The 20,760-nt window shown below is 39.4% G+C and overlaps 1 protein-coding gene across 1 annotated transcript in view; it reads left to right on the top strand.

The window, feature by feature from the left end:
• The window catches only part of LOC124377713 (MAM domain-containing glycosylphosphatidylinositol anchor protein 1), a 178,750-nt gene that overhangs the window by 47,636 nt on the left and 110,354 nt on the right, over positions 1-20,760 (top strand). The window contains exon 4 of the mRNA XM_046837012.1: positions 17,461-17,635. Within this exon, the coding sequence (XP_046692968.1) occupies positions 17,461-17,635 (175 nt within the window). The remainder of the gene's footprint in view (positions 1-17,460; positions 17,636-20,760) is intronic.

The following is a 20,760-nucleotide window of genomic DNA, read 5'->3' as shown; positions in this document are numbered from 1 at the left end:
CATGTTGACTGGATGCTCATAGGTTTCTAGAAAAAAATACAAATAAAAAGATCGAACAGAATGTGCAATAGACTTTCGACATGTGAGAGCGAAAAAATTGCGAGAGAAGAACCACAGAAAGGGGTTTTTTTCTTTAACCACAAGAGCATGGCATACATTTTTCTATTGTATTTATGTGATTTTTTTAATACATGCTGTTTATACATCTGAAGTCTACACTACAGGTAGTGTTGCTGCCTTACATCTTCAGGAGCCCTGGTTCAGTCCTGAGCTTAGAGCTTATGAATGTATGAATTTTCTAAAAACATTGCAGTAGGTCCATTTTCTCTGCTCGATTACACTTTGTTGTGGATGAATGTGTGACAAACTGGTGTCCCATCCAAGGTTTATTCCTAACTTGCATCAGGTGTTCCTGGGATCCACCTTGACTTTAACGAGTACTTAGTAGTGGACAGTAACAATGTAAATGTAATTCATTACTGTACTTAAGTAGCTCAGTAGAACTTTACTCAAGTATTTCTGTTTGGGGAGACTTTTACTTCCCTATATTTCAGGATCAAATATCTTACTTTTGACTCGACTACAATTTGCGATATCAGTTATTCGTTTTTATTTATTAGGATAAATGTAACTGGTCAAACACGCAGCAATCCAACGATCAGTACAAGTAAATTGCACACAAGTACAATCTACTTAATGTAAAGGATGTGCACTCGCACCATGGCCGGTAGTGTACGAGTGAAGAGATTAGGTGTATGTGTGGCTAATTAAGTTAGAAACCTTGTTCTGAGAAACAAGACAACAAAATAAGCCATCCAATCACCGAACTTTGATTTATTTTGGAATATTGTCCAACACTCATAGTCTAGCCTAATAGTCTAGTTTTATTTTGTATGTAGCAGGGCTTAAGAACCTCCTGGGGGATATGTACTGGCATTGCAGGGGGCTTATGAGACAATAGATCACTTTGTTTGCTTGGTTTAGAATTTTGCCCAGTTATCGAGGACAGTCTCAGTTGATTAAACAGCACATTTAGCCTCTGCCTCTCAACTGATTCAGCATTACCAATGGATACCATAATAAAGTCCTACATATAGGATTTTTCTCAATTTCTCAAGTTTCTACATTTCTCTACAAACGTTGCCCCACAAACCAAATTGGATTGTTGAGACAAATACAGTTTGGCAGGGCTACCAAAAACTGCAAGTCAAGCAATATTTCAACAGTGGTTTAAGAAACTGCTGGGAACAAGTTTACGGTCCAAATGGCTTTTTTTTTGTCATCCTGTAAGACAACAGGATGAGACCAGTAAGTTTTTGGGCCTCTTAATTGCAGCTTGCAGCTCTGTTATAATAATAAAAATAACAGAACAAAATCGTAAGCATGGTAATGAATGGAAATACGGAAGGATGAATAGGTTCAGCAGACCAAAAACTCTGGAACCCAGTGTTGTTTGGCGAAAGGAGCACGAAAAACCAGGATTTTCTTTTATTTACATTCATTTTAGTGCACCTACATCCCAAGCTTCTGGTTAGAGCCTGTCTGCCGGTTTAAAACGAACCAACTAGTATTGACAAGCTGCCGTCATTAATTTGTATACTTTCACATTCGCTTTAGTCATTTTCTCTTTTTTCTATCTCCTTCTCCGTCTGCCTCAGTTACACACACCCACGCATGCAAATCCATTCATTTATTACATTTCTTTCTTTTTTTTTAATGCAGGACCCATCCATATGGCACAAATCCAGATTGCCAGATAAAATCTTCTCCGCTTTCTATCAGACATCCTTTTGTCCCGAGCACTCGCGCACTCGCAGGTAAATTAAGAATGTTTCTGGGCTTCGCTCAGGACCTAGGGAAATATTCCTTGTAGAAGAAAAAACAAAACAACGGAAAGTGAGGAAATTACAGCACCGATTTTTCTGTTGCCTCTGGGGACCGGTTTACTTGCTGCGTAGAAAAATAATAATAACTCTCCGCATGTAAAACTGTAATAACAACATTACATGCGCTATCGGAGCAGCCGTGGCCTGGAGCGCACCTCGTTCACGGTTCAGTAGTTAGTTATCAGTGTTTATACTTTTAAGATGGAGTGCGTGATAAATGAATGTGCAATTAGATATTTTCGTCGTGAAAACTCTCGAAAAATAAATAGATCCAAAATCCGTCCTAACCGCGTTGATAGCCGTGTAGAGAGGTGAGGTGTCTCTTAAAAAAGGCTCCTCTTTCATACATTCTTTCAAAATGCAGATTTCAGGTGTCAACTGACATTAATCTAAAGCTCCCACATGCCTGTTATTCATTTCTTTTTATTTTTTATAGACTTTCCCCCGCAGTAGTACAGTGGCCAGACTATTTCCATCACTTAACTGTAACTGGTTCATAATAACAAGCTTCTGTCTTTATTGTAACAGTAATTAACAAAGTAATGCGATCAGTCCTACAGCTACAGTATATTATAGGAATTATGCAAATGAATTTCCCTCTGATTTTATAAAATTATTGATCTATATTACAGTTGATTTAGACAGAAATAGAACATCTGCAAATACAGGAATCTCAGCTTTCAATGAGAGATGAGCGAACAGATCCAAAGAGCTGAGCGTATACTTCTCAAAGTCTGCACAGATACAGGTGTTTTCAATCAGTTGTCTGGGGAATGAAAGCTTGGGATGTTGAAATGAAGTCAGGGCCATCTTTGAAAGTCGAGAGAATGCGACTTGAATGTTTTGCTCGAAATGAAGTTCATGCTGTAAATTGATCGCCATATACTTTTTTTAGTTGTTGCAGTACATATTTATTTGCATAAACGCAACGTTTGTGCTTTCCGAGATGCCTTTCAGCTCAGCACGGTTGCAATGAGCGGTTAGATCGATTTTCATAAAATGGAAAGTCGATCATTCTCGTTCGTAGCGGTGGACGTTAATGAAGTAATTGTAATTAATTACTGTACTTAAGTAACTTTTTCATGTGTCTGTACTTTACTGAAGTATCCATTTGGGGAGACTCGGATAAGTCGGATATCTTGTGATACGTCTGATATGCGAAAGTTTCTTTTTACTTGCATGATTTCTTTTGAAGTTTTAGGTTTATGATCATTGTTATAGATATTAATCAGTGTTTGACTTTATCATTCTATTAATAAATTGGTGTGCTGAGAGCAACATTCGTCTTTTCAGTCAATAAATTGAGTTGACTGTGTGACTCTTGTGACAAAAATGATAATAGGAACTTGATAGCTGTAGTAAATCATAGTATTTTGGATACTTAAGTACATTTGAAAGCAAATATTATTGTACTTTTACTAAAGTGAAGTTTTAAAAGGAGAATTTTCACTACAGTATTATTTTACAGAGCGTATCTCTATTTTACTTCAACTGCAGGTTTGCGTACTTCATCCACCACTGTTGGTTCTTCAGTTTTTTGAAGTATGTAACAGAAATCTTTGTTTGTTTGAGACTGATTGTCACTAGTAGTAAATGCTGCCCTGATGCGTGTCTGTAGCACTTTTAAATTTTACACTTTAACCCACTGTTTAATTGGATTTTTGAATTGTTTCATTTCATTATTTAAACGCACACGCATTATAGTCTAATAAGCATAATCTCGATTCCCATGCATTTGGAGGTGGGAAGAAAAGCAGAGGGAAAAGTGTGAACTGCATTTGGAGCCGGGCCACACTAAACCCTCTTTGAGGATTTGGCACAGATCCCGAATGTGTCGCCAAGGAGATCTAGCTCCATTGTCTACGCGATTACACAAGGGCATGCACTAAATACACTATTATGCGCACACGTGACGTGTTGATTGTGGCGAGGAATGAGGTGACCCACTTGCCTTTATATGGTTTAATAAGGAAATGTAGAAAGGAGATTCAGATCCAGTAGACAGAGTGCATGTTAAGCCATTTCTTCAGCTGTTCAGTCCTACGATATCCAAAGCAGTGTTTAGGCTCTTGCATGGCTGGTATTTTACTTACAGGCTCTTTGGGGGCATAATTTCCTTTTTTTTGATGTATCAGAAACTCAATCGTTCGCTACAGAAATGTGTAGGATCGAATGGCGGTCGAATAATCGACGCGTGGGCTCGGGCCAATAAAAGCACCCCCCCAAGCGGCGGGGTTTTAAAAAGTCCCGCGGGAACTTGTTAGGAAGGCAATTTTCTCTCCAGTTCTTTCTGCGCTCCTTTTTTGCTCTCGCCTTCTCTAACTGATGGGACAACCCAATTCAGGATTCAAGCCTTCCGTAATGAAGAGCCGCTTCGCAGTGAAAGAGTTTGATAGAGGATTTATTCAATCCTTGATCAAGACTGATTGTTTGGCGTCGCTCCTGAAAATTGGATTGAATGCGTTCGTAGTCCATACAGAGCGAGAGAGACGATTTCTGTACTCCCTGCAATGAATAAATAGATGTGCAGCTTTTTTTATGATTTTAAACAATACATTTTTAGTCGAGAATTAAAGCTACGTCAGACAATTAAAATATATATCGAGCTGGAGCATTTGCAGACATTAAGGATACGTAAACATGCTCCTGAGGTACCAGCGACCAGCGTAAAAGGACAAGAACGCTGGTCGCTGGTACCTCAGGAGCATGTTTAGGAGCATGGCCTGGGGAGCCATCAAACTACAGAGCAACGCAAGATCTCGGTTTTTCGATTTGAACTCAACAGTTTATTACAATGGCTCAGAAACACAGGTGGAATTTAATCATCTATTGATCTATTGATACTGCACACCTCAACAACGATGAACTGTAATGAATGGACATTCTGTGTTGAGGGTGTGGATGGGTTCTCTTTCGAGTCTGGTTCCTCTCAAGGTTTCTCCCTCTTGCCATCTCAGGGAGATTGGCACAAACTTACAATTTCGCCACAAACTTATACATTCTTTTATTTTTTTTAAGCTACTTTATGACAGTTGGGTGATAATGGATTGCTAGAAAAAGCACATTGACATGTTTCCGACAAAAAAGAGCATCCCATTGGGGACGTACTGGGGATCTTCTTGCCGGAACATTCCAGACAGGCTGTTCTGGTTGCGATTCTCTGGTAGTTTTTCACCAAAGTCAAAGTCTCGCACCTTATCCTCTCCTCCATATGCCTCGGCGTTCGCTTTACTGTACCTGTACCTGACCGTTACAAGTCACCCCAACAGCTAATTTGCACGTTGGCCTTAAACTGCCCTATATCTCACTTCATGTGCAGTTGGCGAAACTTTCTGAGACCTCGTGGGATTTTTTATTTTTTTATATAACTGGAAAAGAGCAGAACGATTTAGAAACGTGAAGAAAATCCAAAAAGAGAGACTGCACACTTCACTTCAAAAGTGTGAGATTCTGACCTTTTTTTGAAAACGTCTGTTCTTTTGAATCTGATCATGAATCATCAAATCCAAAATCTTGACTTGTGCTTTAAGTATCTGAAGGATGCAGGTGACCTTTTTGGCTTTAGCCATTTCAGGACTTCTTACTTGGAGTAGTGAGCGAAGAACACAATCCATGTGCTTGTATGTAAAAGTAGAAATTTACTCGGGAAAAATTATTCCAGTAAAAGTGTCCCTTTCACTTGAGTCAAAGTACAAGGTATTTGCCTTCAAATGTACTTAAGTATCCAAAATACTATAATTAATTATGGCTGTAATGTTCCTATTATCTTTGTTTAATCAGCTCAGTGTATGTGAAAGATACTCTTAGCATCATCAATCTATTAATAGAATAATATTTATGAGTCAATCACTGATTGAAATCTATTACAATTATTAATTTAGTTTTTCCTCCAACATTAATTCCTCTCTAAACGTTTGCTTTTGAACTGATGCTGAACTGTATGTTGGTGATAAGTAGATACCACCAAACAGTACACATGCTCGACTCTGATTGGTCGCTTGCTGAGTGATTGACCAGTTTTTATTCACTCAAAAGCAAAAAACGGACGACTGATTTGGCAAAATGAAGTTTTGACGAGATTTGACTTTAAAATGTAGTAAATTCTCCCCAAATGGAAATGCTTCTGTAAATTACACATAAAAAAGCTACTTAAGGACATTTAACGGATTGAATTGATTTTTTTCTTCCCTGTTGTTCCTTGACCTCCACCACTGGCTGCTTGTGTTCAGTAAAGGTCATGGACAGCTGCTCTTGCATCACTGTTGCATCCATTGCACTTATTAAGACTTGTGTGTTTGGAAAATCCTTCGGAAGCACTGTGTGTTTTTTTTATGTTTTTTTTCTTCCAATCGACTCGCACCCCAAGAGATGTCGCACTGCACATGTACCGGCAGACATCAGATGAAGAGCTGGGCCTTTTTGGAGAAGGTGTAGTTTTATCTCTGAGGAGTGCCCGCAGCTCTGTATAAATTTTGGGCAAAGGGAGTCTAGCGATTGCTTATTCTGGATTGGGATGCATTAAGCCCGGGGATGATTTGACATCAAAAAGAGTATCCTACTTAGTAGTGATCAATCAGCGGGTTTCTTTTGTAACTTATGCTGCCCTGTGCTTCGAATCATCATACTGTTCTAAAAAAAAAAAAAACAACAAGCACGAATCATGGTACCTCGCGTCCATTTGAATGACCACGCTCGGGTCTGAAGATACTGTTTAAACACCTTCATCCGGTTTAATCCGGTCGCCTGGACGAAGATACTGTTGTAGCTCATCGTGAGTTTTTTTTTTTTACAGACCGAAGTTTGCAGTCTGTGTTGATTTCTCTGGTGTTAACCTTGATAAATGTTAGAAGTTCTGAAATTTTGTGTGGGAAAGGCGGTAGCTCAGTGTTTAAAGCATTGGATGCTGAATTGAAAGACCTTAGTTTCAAGGCCCTTAACCCTCAACTGCTTAGTTGTATGAATGAGATAACTGTAAGTCACTCTGGATAAGGGCGTCTGCCAATGCCATAAATGTAAATGTTGTGTACGAGTAAACAAGGATAGAGGCATTCAAATTTCTTGTAATAATACAAAGACTTACCTGCAACCACAAGACTGATTTCTGGTATAAATGCAGCTCTAAATATGATAGTGTATAAACATACTAATGTGCATAGATCTTCTACTAATATACTTTGTTGCTAGGCAGTGACTATGAATCATAAATCTTTTTTAAGGCAATTGCAGTGACCAGGCAACTGTGGTTGGAAATCAGAACGAATTATTATTATTTTTATTTAGAAGATATAATTTGGACTTTTGATCAGAAGGTTTGTGAGTTCAAATCCCAACACCACTTATTTGCCACTGCTGGGCCCTTAAGGAAAAAGCCCTTAACCCTTAAAAGCTCTGTTGTATAAATGGGATCTACCGTCTGGATAGAGCGTCTGCCAAATGCTGTCTAACAGATGTGTTCCTCAAACAGGGGAAGGGAGAAAAACTCTAGACAAAATGTTTGCAGGAATCCAATTTTTTCAGGATATCTTCATTCTATTTAAAATATAAACTTATGAGGCATGTGGCATTTAGAAATGATATTTTTGTGTATTATCCACTCAATGTTAGATTGTGAAGTACCAAAAATACCCAAATTGTGTCAGGAACTTTTGCCAGGAACTGTTACCATTCAAATTTATGTTGGTCTTATGTTGGTAACGTAACGAAAATCCGCAAAGTGGCAACCTAACATGTACACAGTACAGTATACAGAATACCTGTATATCTTGAAGCTTTATAAACCTTTCCTCTGTTCGTTCTATGTTCTTAAACCTACGTCATTTTAACATAAAAAATTCTATATGGGTTCTCACCAGTGAAGATATGACTTGAATGATGAAGATGATGATGAATTAAGTGTGCAGTACTAATCATGATGAAGGCAATGTTGATGAAATTAATGTACTGCTACCAAGCTTATTTTTTTAGGCTTTAACTCTTAACAATACAACCTATATACTGCAAAAATCCTGCGATACAGCAAAATATTCCGTGAAACTAAATTAGATATGTTCCATGTGAGACCGCGATGTGGCGAGGGATTACTGTATATATAAAATAAATTTAAAATGTGCTCTTCCAAGTTCTTCATTCACAATTCAACAACTGCATTTAGTTCTGGGTTGTTCCAAAGACAATGCATGGACAAAAATAGTGGAACACCTGACTTCTCCAGACATATGTGGATCTTCCCCGAATCGTTACCACGAAGTTGGAGGCGCACGTTGTATAGTATGTTTTTGGATGCGATTAGATGATTCCCTTCATTTGAACTGTGAGACCCAAACCTATTCCAGAAAGACAAAGCCAAACATATGGTTGGATTGGAGGATCTTGAATGGTCTGCTATGGAGATCTGACCTCATCCCCATTAAACGCCTTTGGAATGGATTAGAACGTTGTACCCCAAGCCTCCTAATCTTACCTACATCACTACCTGAGTTAACTGGCTGAATGAGCAAAATCTCCAAATGCACACTCAAAAGCAAAATCTAATGAAACATCTTCCCAGAAGAATGGAGCTTATTAAAACAGCAAATGTGGACTTTATTTTTTTATTTATTTTTTTGCAAGCTCATAGATTTGATCCTCTCTAAGAGGAACGTTGCTGTGGAGAGCTAAAATGTTTTGTAGGCGAGTAAAATAATCCGAGTGTTTTGTAAAAGAGAGAGACATGTAAGGTCATTTGGAGGACTCTGGCTACATTGCGCATGTATAGCTCCAGGGCATGAGCTGATTTCGTGTATCCTATAGCATTTCTGCCTTATTGACTCAGCCAGCTAAATGCACAGCCTTTAGTAACACAATAGCAGCTTAAATGCTTTTTTTGTGGAAAGTGATCCTACACCCTACATTATTAATTCATACTGCTGGTCATTGCAACCTTGGGACCTCAGGAGGGGCACGTGGTAGGGGGTGGGGTGGTTGTGGCTGTTCTTGGAGAAGAGAAAATGGGATGGTAGAGGAAGGATTTGCGCGGATGAAAGCGAGGGAGAAGTGGATGAGTTAAAAAAAAAAAAAAATGATAGTGCAGGTTGGGTTTCTGTCCTTGGGATTGTGCAGCCTGGTGGGATCGATACAGAGAAACCAAAGCGAGCGAGATCAGGTGGCATTGCAGCTTCACCATCTATCAGTTGAGACACAAACAAGGTCACGCACTGATCCCTGCAAACGTACGACAAGAGAAGGAAATGGTGTATATTAATTTAGGAGGCAATTGAGTTTGTCTGAGCAAAGCAGACAGAAGACATTGTACTGTAGGTTGTAGTGGTTGTAGTGGTGAATGTTCTGCTTCTGGGACCTCCATTGGTTGGTGTTTTGTAAGAAATGTACAGAGTGTTTGGTATGTCAGTGCTGTTATGTACACACTCCGCACTCTATTTTTCAGGTATCTATCTATCTATCTATCTATCTATCTATCTATCTATCTATCTATCTATCTATCTATCTATCTATCTATCTATCTATCCATCCATCCATCCATCCATCCATCCATCCATCCATCCATCCATCCATCCATCCATCCATCCATCCATCCATCCATCCATCCATCCATCCATCCATCCATCCATCCATCCATCCATCCATCCACTGTATTGCCAAAAGTATTAGGTCAACTGGTATGGTGAAGGTCTATATGATTTTTGAGCATCTCATTCCACATTAAGTCTCAATCTGCTCTTTTAATTCTCTCCACTCTTTTGGGAAGATGTTCCACTAGATTTTGGAGTGTGCTTATGGATATTTGTGTTCATCAGCCACAAGTGTATCATGACAGACAGGTACTGATGTAGGTGAGGAGACCTGGGGTGTAGTCAGCATGGGGATGAGATCAGAGCTCTATAACAGGCAACTCAAGATCTTCCTCTCCAAAGCATGTAAACCAGATCTTCAAGGAGCTCACTTTGTGCACAGGAGCATCGCCATGCTGGAGCAGGTTTGGGTTTCCAAGTTCAAGTGAATGCAAAATGTTATTATAGCGCATCTGAAGACGTCCTGAACAATCGAGTGCCTCCAGATTTGTGGTAACAGTTTGGAAAAGAACCACATATAGCAGGAAAGGTCAGGTGTCCCAATACTTTTGACAATACGCATTTAATTTCAGTTTTATTGGATTGGATCTACAGTTAGAACCAAAGAATTTCTGGTATCTGGAACTTTCCATAACAATTATTCTGAAAGTGCATAGTTTCACTGGAGAGAGTTTAATAGGAATATGACCGATGTTCATATAAAACCTTAGGGTGATTTAATATCCTGAATCGATTGGGATTGACTTTATTACTCATTTGATCAGAACAAAGATCAGAACAAAAGGCCATGTCAACCTCGTACAACTCGCAGGCTTCGTTTCACCCATTCTTTGATCATCATCATCATCTGGATGATCAACTTTTCATCATCGATCTACGTAAAGGGACACCATCCTGTCCTTGAAGCTCAACAAAAAGAGTCTGCTTTTATTTCAATTGGAAAACCTAATATTGTGTGTTATTTTTGCGATTAGATTTCAGCTCTTGAATTTTTTCACTTCTTGTTCAGCATCACATTTTACATTCGAAGGACACACGTGAGCTTTCTATTGTTCGGAAATGTTGAACGGCAATTCCATAACCAATTGTGTTTCAGACTAGTGAGGACTTTAGTTTTAGTTCATACAGTAAATGAGCTCTTGGAGAAAGACTCTGGTTTTACTGAGCGCTATGAAAAACTCAATAATCCAAAAGGTTGTACAATTAAATGCCATGGTTCAAAGGCACTTTATTATTTGATGAGCATTATTATTTTTTGTCTTTTCTTTTTAGCTTCATAACTTCATTCCTTTCTCATATCCTGAGTCGAACCCTATTCAACTCATTAATGGCGGATCTTCTTTTATTAGTTTTGTTCAGATTGTTCTGGCGCGATTAAAGCAAGTGGATTTTTTTTATTTTAAATTCAGCATATCTCGCTTTTTTCTCCATTAAGTTTATAAAGAAAGAAAGGGATTGTGCCATGACATCAAATCACATCACATCGCAAATTCTGCTGCGTTCCATTATGTTCGGAAAGATTTAGCGATCAGCCGTGCCGCATTAATGCAGGTAACCTGATTTGGAAACGAATGACACGGGTACAAACCATCCCGGGTAACAGGAATGAAGCAGCAAAATCCGACACCGGTTCGATTTCCTCTTTCGCCCTCTTCTTGTCCTTCATTGTTTTTGGCTCTTCCCGATCTCGTTTCATCCATATGATCTTCGGTTTTGGCTTACCTCCCCTCCCCCCCTCTTACAAGTGCTCCTATGCATTAACGTCAGCTTTTTGAAGTTCCAGTCGTCAAGTCTTTTTTTAATCGGTGACACACTCATTCTTTTTCCAACACATCAATAAAGCAAGCAGAGCGTTCTTTTTTTCAGCTTGTTTATCTAAAGATTCCCATCAGGAGGTTCATGAGTAAGCGTTTTGATTTACCAGAGACACGCTCGGGTATTAGATCTCTTTTCCGTGGCCATTGCGTCATTGAGTTGCGTCACACATTAAACCTCCGACATATTTCACGTAAAAATATATTTGCATTCGATGTCAATAGCTCAGGGCCAATCATAAGAGCATCAGTGAATCGAGGATGCACTTATTCCTCTGAAGATGAGATGGTTAGTCTGATTTCAAAGCCTAATTTTTCCCTACTGACAGAACCTTTTAATGAAGGATGTTTGTATTTTGAGGTCTAAAATGAGGTCTAAAATGTGGTATTAGTCAGAGTGATGTCATGGTGTTCTTCAAATCTGAAGCAAATGTCTTCAGCCTCTAAACTCAACTGCATGTAATTAAAAACTTGAGCAATCCTGAAGACCTGGGGTAGCTGTGTTTTACTTTTGTTCATTTACTTTACATTTGCGGCATTTGGCAGACGCCCTTATCCAGAGCGACTTACAACTGAGCAGGGGAGGGTCTTAGGGCTTTGCTCAAGGGCCCAGCAGTGGCAGCTTGGTGGTGGTGGGATTTGAACCTGTGATCTTCTGATCCAAAGCCCAATGCCTTAACCACTGAGCTACCACCTCCCTGTTCAGGTTTGTTGGGGGTTTGAGCAGAACCGTGCATGGACTTTGAAGTCTAGATTAGAAGAACCCTGGTCCACCATGTCGGTAAATGTGTACACAATGTTATGAGTCGCTTTTAAACAGTCTTGGTGAATCTGTGATGGAGTTTTGGCCTTCTCTGCCGGAACCGTCCTTTCAAACTTTTCTTCCAGACTACTTTTCAGTTTCAGAAATCCTTTCGACTTTAGCTTTCAGTAGCACTTTGTCTTTTATCTGCACTTATTGGACGATATTTAGCACAAGAACTAAATCAGCTTCCTGAAGAGAATTTTCTCCTGTCTCCATACTGTCCTCCATACATGTTTCGTTTTCAATTACAATTTTTTTGTAGTAAGCCGTACACGGTGACCTACCCGAGAATAGTTTTGAAGTATAGTCCATTTCGTGTATTAGATATGTGTTTTGATCGGTTTTCCCATTTGTCCTTTTTGTAGTAATTTTTTGTGATGTTCCCAAAGATTACAACTTGTCCAAAGGTTTCTTTTTCTGACAAATTGATGTAACCTCACAAGTCTTGTAGTCATGTACTTGCTTTTATCACACAGAAGAACCAGTCAGTGTTTCTCCATAGCTCTGGTTACGAGATTTGTAAAACCTCCAATTGTAACAGAACAAGATTGGAAAAATTTCACAAGGGTCCAGAAGTCTGGATAAAACGCAGCCACAATTTTCGAGCCACGACGCACGTCAGACATCTGCTTAACAATCCGCGAATTTCCTTAAGTGACACAATTATCCATCCGTGACAAATACACTTTGCGTTTTGCTACAGATTACTCACAGTAAAACACCCTGGAGCTGGTGACTATTACACATCATTACTCTAGATACAAATACAGAACATACCACGCTGTAGATTTGGCTTTTGGCCCTTTTATTTCGAGCGAGTAAACTTGGTGTCTTGGCCTCCGTGACTGACTCGATTTGCTAAAAAAAAATGGCTACAATAAAAACCAACTCTAAGCTGTGTAAGAATGTACTGAGATGATGACGGGCTGGAGTTCTCACGATGACAGCTAGGGTAGCGAGAGAGAAAAGATAATTTTTTTTAAGTTGGGTGGGGTGGGGTCCCCTGGAAAACCTGTAAGGAAGTGATATGTAGCAGAAGCCGATGTCAGAAAGCAAAGTCTTGCCACCGGTTTTGGAGTGATAAAGTCCTCTGTGTGTCTTTTCCCCTTTTTTATCTCATGTCACAGGAAAAAAAATAGAATCTTATTGTCTTGGCGTATCAGCTTCATTTTTTTGCTTGCATTGTGAAATCCAGAAAAGTCTAGACGTCGAAGGGGACTGTAAAAAATATATTTTTTATTCTAGCACAATTTTCTTTTGTGAGAAACTAATATATCAGTAGCAACGTCAGTGAAAATTAAACTCTTACTAATTTCAAAATCAATCTCAGACTTAATTACAGTTTTGTTCAAATCCTACAAATCAAATCTATCAATGTGCTTCAATATACGCTTTAACAGAGGGGACAAGTGGATACTCGAGGACAGTTGTGGGCCTTGCATTTAACACCCAGGCCTTCAGGGGTGTCCTTCCAGAATCAGTCCACCCCTTAATTCCATCATTATGACACCACGGCTATAAAACTATAAATATTATAGAGAAACAGTATAACAGAGCAAGAAAGAAACATAATGGACACAAAAAGTCTGCTTTCACTGCAGCCACAGCTGCACCACCTCATACAATCTTTAGCAGAACCACCGATATTAACCTCATAAAAATTTTATTTTATTCCACCCATTTTTGTGCATCATTATAAGGTTTTCTTAGAGATTTGAAACAAAGGCCATTTGTGCTTTTGTGAAAATTGTACAGGTAAGCAAACGCAAAAGTATAAATGGTTCATGAAAAATCTTAACAACTGTTTAGAACTGTTTCGGTCGACCTTTCCACATGATGTCCAGCTTTTTTTTTAAAGTCCGTCGTGTAAATTGTGCTGTAAAAAGCTACAGGATGCCCACAGTCTTAATAGTGAAGGGTTTATGGCAGATTCCTTTGAACTCAGCAACACATGATGTGATGGCTGAAATCTGATTGGATAGAAACTGTAACCCAAATGTACCATCTCATCCGAGAGAAACCCTATAAAATGAAGAGAAAAGACTATTATTTAATGCACACTCATGGACAAATATAAAAATGTAAGCTAGTGATTGGGATAGAATTCTGATTAAGGAGAGAAGGTCCTGCTGGCCCTTATGGCTTGCCAGTGCTTGTGGATAATCTGACTTTCTGTATAGAGGAATTTCCATAGTCCAGATTACAATTTTTATATCACAGCATAGATGTTATATATTCTAATTGTATTGTAAGAAATACACGTGAAACAGGATTGATCTAACAAACCAGTGTTACGTTTTCTGGAATAAGACCACTATACAACCTGCGGTGCTTCCATACTAGATCTTGTGACGTACGAGAGTGTATCGATACACAGAAGGGACATTTTTTATGTACATGACAACAGAAAATTGTGCAATGTCCCAATTAATGATGTTTGTATGTTTGTTTTTTCATTTATAGTCACAGTTAACACTGTGGAGAAACAGGACATCTCCTGATAAATGTTTTTTTCTTGAAGTTCAGGAGACCATAAACAGCCTCTTTCTGGGGGTCAGATTAGCGTTTGTAGGGATTAGAATTTTTTTGTGGATTTTTCTCTCTACTATATGGTGCCTGCCATTTTTTTTTATTTAATTAATTAATTTATTTATTTTACATGTGCAACAACGAAAATGACAGCAAATAACGATTATTTTATGGGAAAAAGAATAAGGAAAGGAAAATATTTTTTTCCCAGTATTAATTCAATATTAGTCACATTACTATAGCAAGGTGAAAAGAAAAAATCCTTCACAGTTTGGAAAATCGTAATTACGCCGTAAATATAATGTGGAGAATCGCGTGGTCTGAAAACTTTTTCTTCATACAACTTGCTATAGATTAAACCGTGTCCTTGGGACCGCATATGCTGGCTTCATTAAAGCAGCCAGTGTTCTTCCTCAGAAAACCAGCTCCGTGAGGATATTGTGGGAGATCCTCTAGCTAGCTAACTCGTATCGTTCACACACATCCGTCTCATTTATTAATAAACCAATATGGATATTTTTTGTGACAATACGCTCCGAACAAACAAGTCAGATTTATAATGTGGACCAAAAAGAAAAAAAAAAGGAATTGAAGCTATATATCATTTGGCTGACTTCCCCAAGTAATATTTGTCCAATTCTAGCAAAAAAACAAACAAACAAAAAAAAAAAGCACTTTGTACTTTGAAAAATGTTCGCGCAAACCTCCTAGTGAGCGATTTATTTATTTATTTTTATTTTTTCCCCTCTTGCTCTCTCCATTAATTTCTCACCTTGTCTGTCTGATCAATGGCGAACAGCTGCGTCCCAAATCCACGGGCAAACAAGCCTGAATAAACACAAAGCCTTTCGTTTTTACAGGTTACCTAATCCCATAATCCTTTGCGTGCATGTCCTAACCTTCCTCTTCCAACACAGAGTGCCGCTCGCCCGAGCGACTCCACATCCAGGGGTGACCCTGATTATAACCGGGGAGCTTTAATCATGACTACAAGTCCACAGAGATTACACACTCTTTGCTTTGTGCTGTTTGCTGCACTTTTGCTTGCTCATAGATGTGACTGGGCGGTGGGGAGGGTGTATTAAAAAAAAGCGTTCTGAAGAGGTTTAAAGCATTAGAAAGAATGTGACATGCCAAGAGGATTTGGACAAGGTTAGAATTGATGAAAACGTGATTTGATTTCAGCTCATCATGTGTATGATGTGAAGGTGACTCCTCTTGGATTTAAATTTTTTAAACATTTTTTTTTATGTAGGCTTAACCCTGCTCCTTGATTTGCTGCAAAATGGCTCTCCCACTGACCTACAACTTTGCTTTTTTCAGTTCATATAAAGTATATCTTGGATCAATTACAGTTGGTCCAACACGTCTGCACTAGCACTGCGACAACTAAGAAATGAATAAAAAAAGAAAGTAGCCTTGTTGCATATGTGTCTAGACTTTTTGCCTAAAGTGTCTTAAACTTTACCTATAAAACAAGAGTCATGTGAGAATGAATCTACATTTGATTCCACTCTTCATTGCAACAGATTTATCAGATTGTGAGGCGATCTTTTGCACAAAGCCCTTTTCAAGACTTTTTAAGAAACTTTGATCCTATGTCCAAGCTATTCTGATCTAGATTTCTAGGGTTGCTATCATGATTAGATTTCGAGCTATTCATGGTACTTATTATCTATGTAAGCCATACAGTCCCAGCTGAAGAGAAGTAGCTGCATACTATGATGCCACCATGTTTTTTACAGTTTGTACGGTATGGAATGGAACGGTATTGGGAGCTTTCCATGGTGCTGATTTGCTATACAATACCACTTGCTCTCAGCTGAAGAGAAACAGCTGTATAGCATGATTCTGACACCACCATGTTACAAAGTTAATGAAGTGTAAGGCGTAGAGAAAAAGAAAAAAAATCATTCAGGTTGGCTTGTTTTACAAGGGGCTCAAGCATTGTGCTGGTTTTCTTCCATTTCTATTTATTCTACACCGTTTAGGCATAACATTATGACCAATTGTTATGACTAGACGACTTGGTCAGAGCATCTCTAAATTCTAAAATGCAGGTCTTTTGGAGTTTTCCTGGTCTGCAGTTTTCAGTATCTATCAAAAGTCCAAGGAATGAGATCGCATTACTGAAGAATTTGATGCTGTTAATGCTCGACGGGTCAGAACTGTTTGGGCAGCAAGATGGGCAACAACACAATATTAGGCAGGTGGTTATAATGGTATAACTAATTGGTGGCCATGAAGTTATGTTTGGTCAGTGTAGATACAAAAAAATATATATTGTGTAATTTTAACATCAATTTATGGCACCGATAGACAATAATTTGGACAGCTTACTGATGACTTACACTGAATTGGTAGTTGTCTTGAAGTTCTGCATTTGATTCAAGTAATTTCGTATTGATTCCTATCCTCAGATGCTCTGCCCACATACTGTACCATCCTTTGCTTTAAATTGATCTATTAGAATCGTGCTGTCTAATTGGATGTTTAAGGTTTGCTATTTCTGTTTGTCTGGTGGAGGTGCAAAGTTTCAAACGCCTTGATAGTGTAATTTCCAGAGGATATAGTGACTTAGTTGTGACTCATCTTTCCAAAACTTCAATACTCAGAGAAGTTGCTGTATTTGATTTATGCAGGAGGAACCTGTTTAGTTATGCTTTCGTATTGATTGTAAGAAAACTTCACGGCTTCATGGAGGCAGCAGGAATGGAGAAAAATCATTCGAAGACCAGTTCGAAATTAAATTAAAATTTAGTTGGGAATTAAATTCACTTCAGTGAATAGGAATAGTTATTTGCAGTTTCAGGAGATCATTGGAATTCAAATCTTGCTTCTCGTGTCATTCTTTACAGGTACGGTGGACCAAGACAGCAGGCAGCGCGTCAGACAAGTTCCAAGACACACCGATCTTCAATGAAACCCTGCGCATCGACAACATCCAGAGGGTGCAGGGAGGCCGCTACTACTGCAAGGCCGAGAACGGGGTTGGGGTGGCTGCCATCAAGTCCATCCGGGTAGATGTGCAATGTAAGTGCTAGGACCATGATCCCTCCACTTCCCATCATTCCATGGTTCAGGGAGAAGCGAGCGAGATTCAAGTACAGGATGGAATGAGCTCTCCAGGAGTATGTTTATCCTCGAGGCAGAAGAATAAAAGGGTTTGGGGGTAGTAGGTTGATTTTTGCACTTGCAGAAACAGGTTGATCGCCTCCTAGTGTACAGGAATAGTATTGTTAGATATACTCCTGGAAAGTAAGAGTGGCTGAAGTGGGAGGATCCAGTGTGTCTGTGTTAGTGTTGGTCCAGGCAGAGGTGCCCCATTTGTGTGTGTGTGTGTGTGTGTGTGTGCGTGCGTGCGTATGTGTGCGTGTGTGTGTGTGTGTATGTGTATGTATGCATGGGGGCAATCTGCCGTGCTGCCCATCATCTTTAACCTACTGTCCCACTGAGCCAGGGGTCAGGTCAGAGGTCACAGCCACCACATGCACATCCATGGTTTCTAGAACTCGACTACACACGTTACACCTACAGTATATTGTACTTCAATCAAAAACAGGCACATAAACATATAATAAAATATATTCATACATTAGGGGTGTAACGACACACAAGTACAGTTATGTACAGTTATGCGTAAAAAAGTGCTTGTCGTTTTTATTTGTGTCGTTTATTATTTACTTTTGCGAACATCAACAGTTTACATTTTTAAAACCATTTTTAAATGAAAACTAGAACAGTTTGGAAAATTCAATATTAAACGTAAAACACACACTTATACACATCCGTATGACCCAAATGGGGTCCCACAAATGTAAACTGATACAATTTTTTCCAATTATTTAATTTGATTAAATCTATTTAATTTGTGCATATTTAATCGATTACTCAATTAAATCAATATAGTAATCGATTAAATATGCACAAATTAAATAGATTTAATCAAATGTGTTTTACGTTTAATATTGAATTTTCCAAACTGTTCTAGTTATTTCAGCATATTTTAAGAAATGTCTGCATTTAAGAAACACACCCACGTAATTAAATTATTCATTCAACCTAATTATTTAGTCAAAATGTCTTCATTCGTCAGAATTTTTAATTTGTAAGAGAAATTCTTGAAGCTGAACGTCGTAAAAACGGAAGTGGCAGCGATTTTGCACGGTCGCAGAACAAATTCTGAGTTTTCGTACTTGCGTATTACAAATCGTGTTTCCATTAAGCATCGAGTAACCGCGGTGACACTGCGGTCGAAAAAGTGGGAGGCGGAGACTAATCAAACTCGCGGTTCGACACTTAATATGTTCCTGAGGAAACTTTAGGTCACCGCACGTAAAACAAGCATTGCATTCGGTACACATTTGCAAAGTACCGAAGCGACTGTATCGAAATGGTTCAGTACGAATACATGTATCGTTACACCCCTAATATATATGAATATTTATGGGGGTAATTTGTTAGCGATTGTCATCCACATTTCATTGCTGTTAGAGAACTACGAGGTGACCAGCATAATGCTGTTGAGAGTGGGATTGGCAGGAAAGTTTAATCTTGGGATGGACAGTTAGGAGGTTGGATAGACAGACAGAGCGAAGTCTTCTAATTGTAAAGTGTATAAATCCATCCAAAAGTAAACCAGCATGAACAGTCTGGATAAGGAAGTTCCCAGAAGTCTCTGTTCGATGCTCGGGGATCCTCCTGATGGCAGAAGTGTGCGCCCAGATGGCAGAGCAATCAAGAGACGGAGGAAATGTGATAGGGAGTAGCATCACTTTATAGTTTCGCCCTTACAGGGAGCCCTTCCCCGCTCTGTCCTGCCCCGCGGGGTTCCCTGGGGGGCGCAGGGTAATTGTGGAGCAGATAAACAGGAGCACGCTGACAGCGGCTCTGAGAGTAAACACTCCTGACATGTAATGCTTGTTTAATTTTACCCCGCCGGCTCTCCTCAGCTCCCCGGGTGACTCTGGCACCATGACACCGCCAATTAGAGTCAGCCAGGGCAAAAGCAGTCAGGTACAGCTCCCCTCTGCAACACACACACACACACACACACACACACACACACACACACGAAAACACATACTGTCCTGCCCTAGTCTCCTGTTCTACCAAGTCATGTTATTGAGTAAGACACAGAGAGGTGGAAAACAAGGAGGATAAGGCAAAGAGTGCCAAGGGGGTAGAAAGCAAGCACGGTAAATGGTACATGAACTTCTATGCCTATTAAGAAACTAATCCAGCACCACTTTAACCAGTATAAACCGGTTTCAATTCCGATTCGCTGGATATTCGCTGGAACTGCGCTTTCGTTTCCCCATATTGATCAAACATCAAGTTTCGAATATTTATTTTCCATTCGAAACATCTCTAACCTGGTCAGTGTCGGATGAACATTTTATTTCCCAGCAGGCATCGCTAGCTTGAGAGAGAAATCTAGTGAGAAGCAATACCAGAGCAAAAGACATCAGTAAATCAGCATGGAGAATTTAGAGAAAAAAAAAATCATCTCCATACAAGTTTAAGCATCAGGAGGTGAGCAGCTCCATTTTCTTTCTTTCGCCGTAGCGGAACGAGGCCACGTTCATTTTTTTTTTTTATTGTTTTTTTGACCCGAGCACCGATTCGGGTCTCACCGAACGCTCCGTGTGGCAGCAGAGTACATTAATACGTGCTAAAAGACAAAGGAGAAATCTTGACCCTCTGTCTTTCAGGCATTCGTGCGGCCCGTATAACCATGAGGGTAAATTTGTCTGCGTTTGTCCTCTGTCTCTTGTTTTTTTTCCTTTCTGTCACTGAAGGAGATAGTTGTGTTGATGTGATCTGCTGGCAGGATTGATGTGAGCATTTCGGCTTGTTTTTACTTAAATGTGCCACTTTCGCAGGGACAGGCTGCCTCGGTTAAAACCTGCCGAGAATTATAATGAGGGGTGGAGGCTGGGGGGGGGAGAAGGATCGATGGAGAGAGAGAGAGAGAGAGAGAGAGAGAGAGAGAGAGAGAGAGCACAGAAGTATTTTCAAGTCAAATGACACCAATGTGGAAATCTGTAAACACCACGATTTTGATCAAAACACATCCGACAACTCATTACCCTGCCAAATTCCCTCACATTTACTCAGCCAGCACACACACACACACACACACACACACACACACA

Source organism: Silurus meridionalis, chromosome 2, assembly GCF_014805685.1.
Source record: "Silurus meridionalis isolate SWU-2019-XX chromosome 2, ASM1480568v1, whole genome shotgun sequence".
Taxonomy (NCBI): Eukaryota; Metazoa; Chordata; class Actinopteri; order Siluriformes; family Siluridae; genus Silurus; species Silurus meridionalis.
This window is presented reverse-complemented; position numbering and strand designations above follow the sequence as displayed.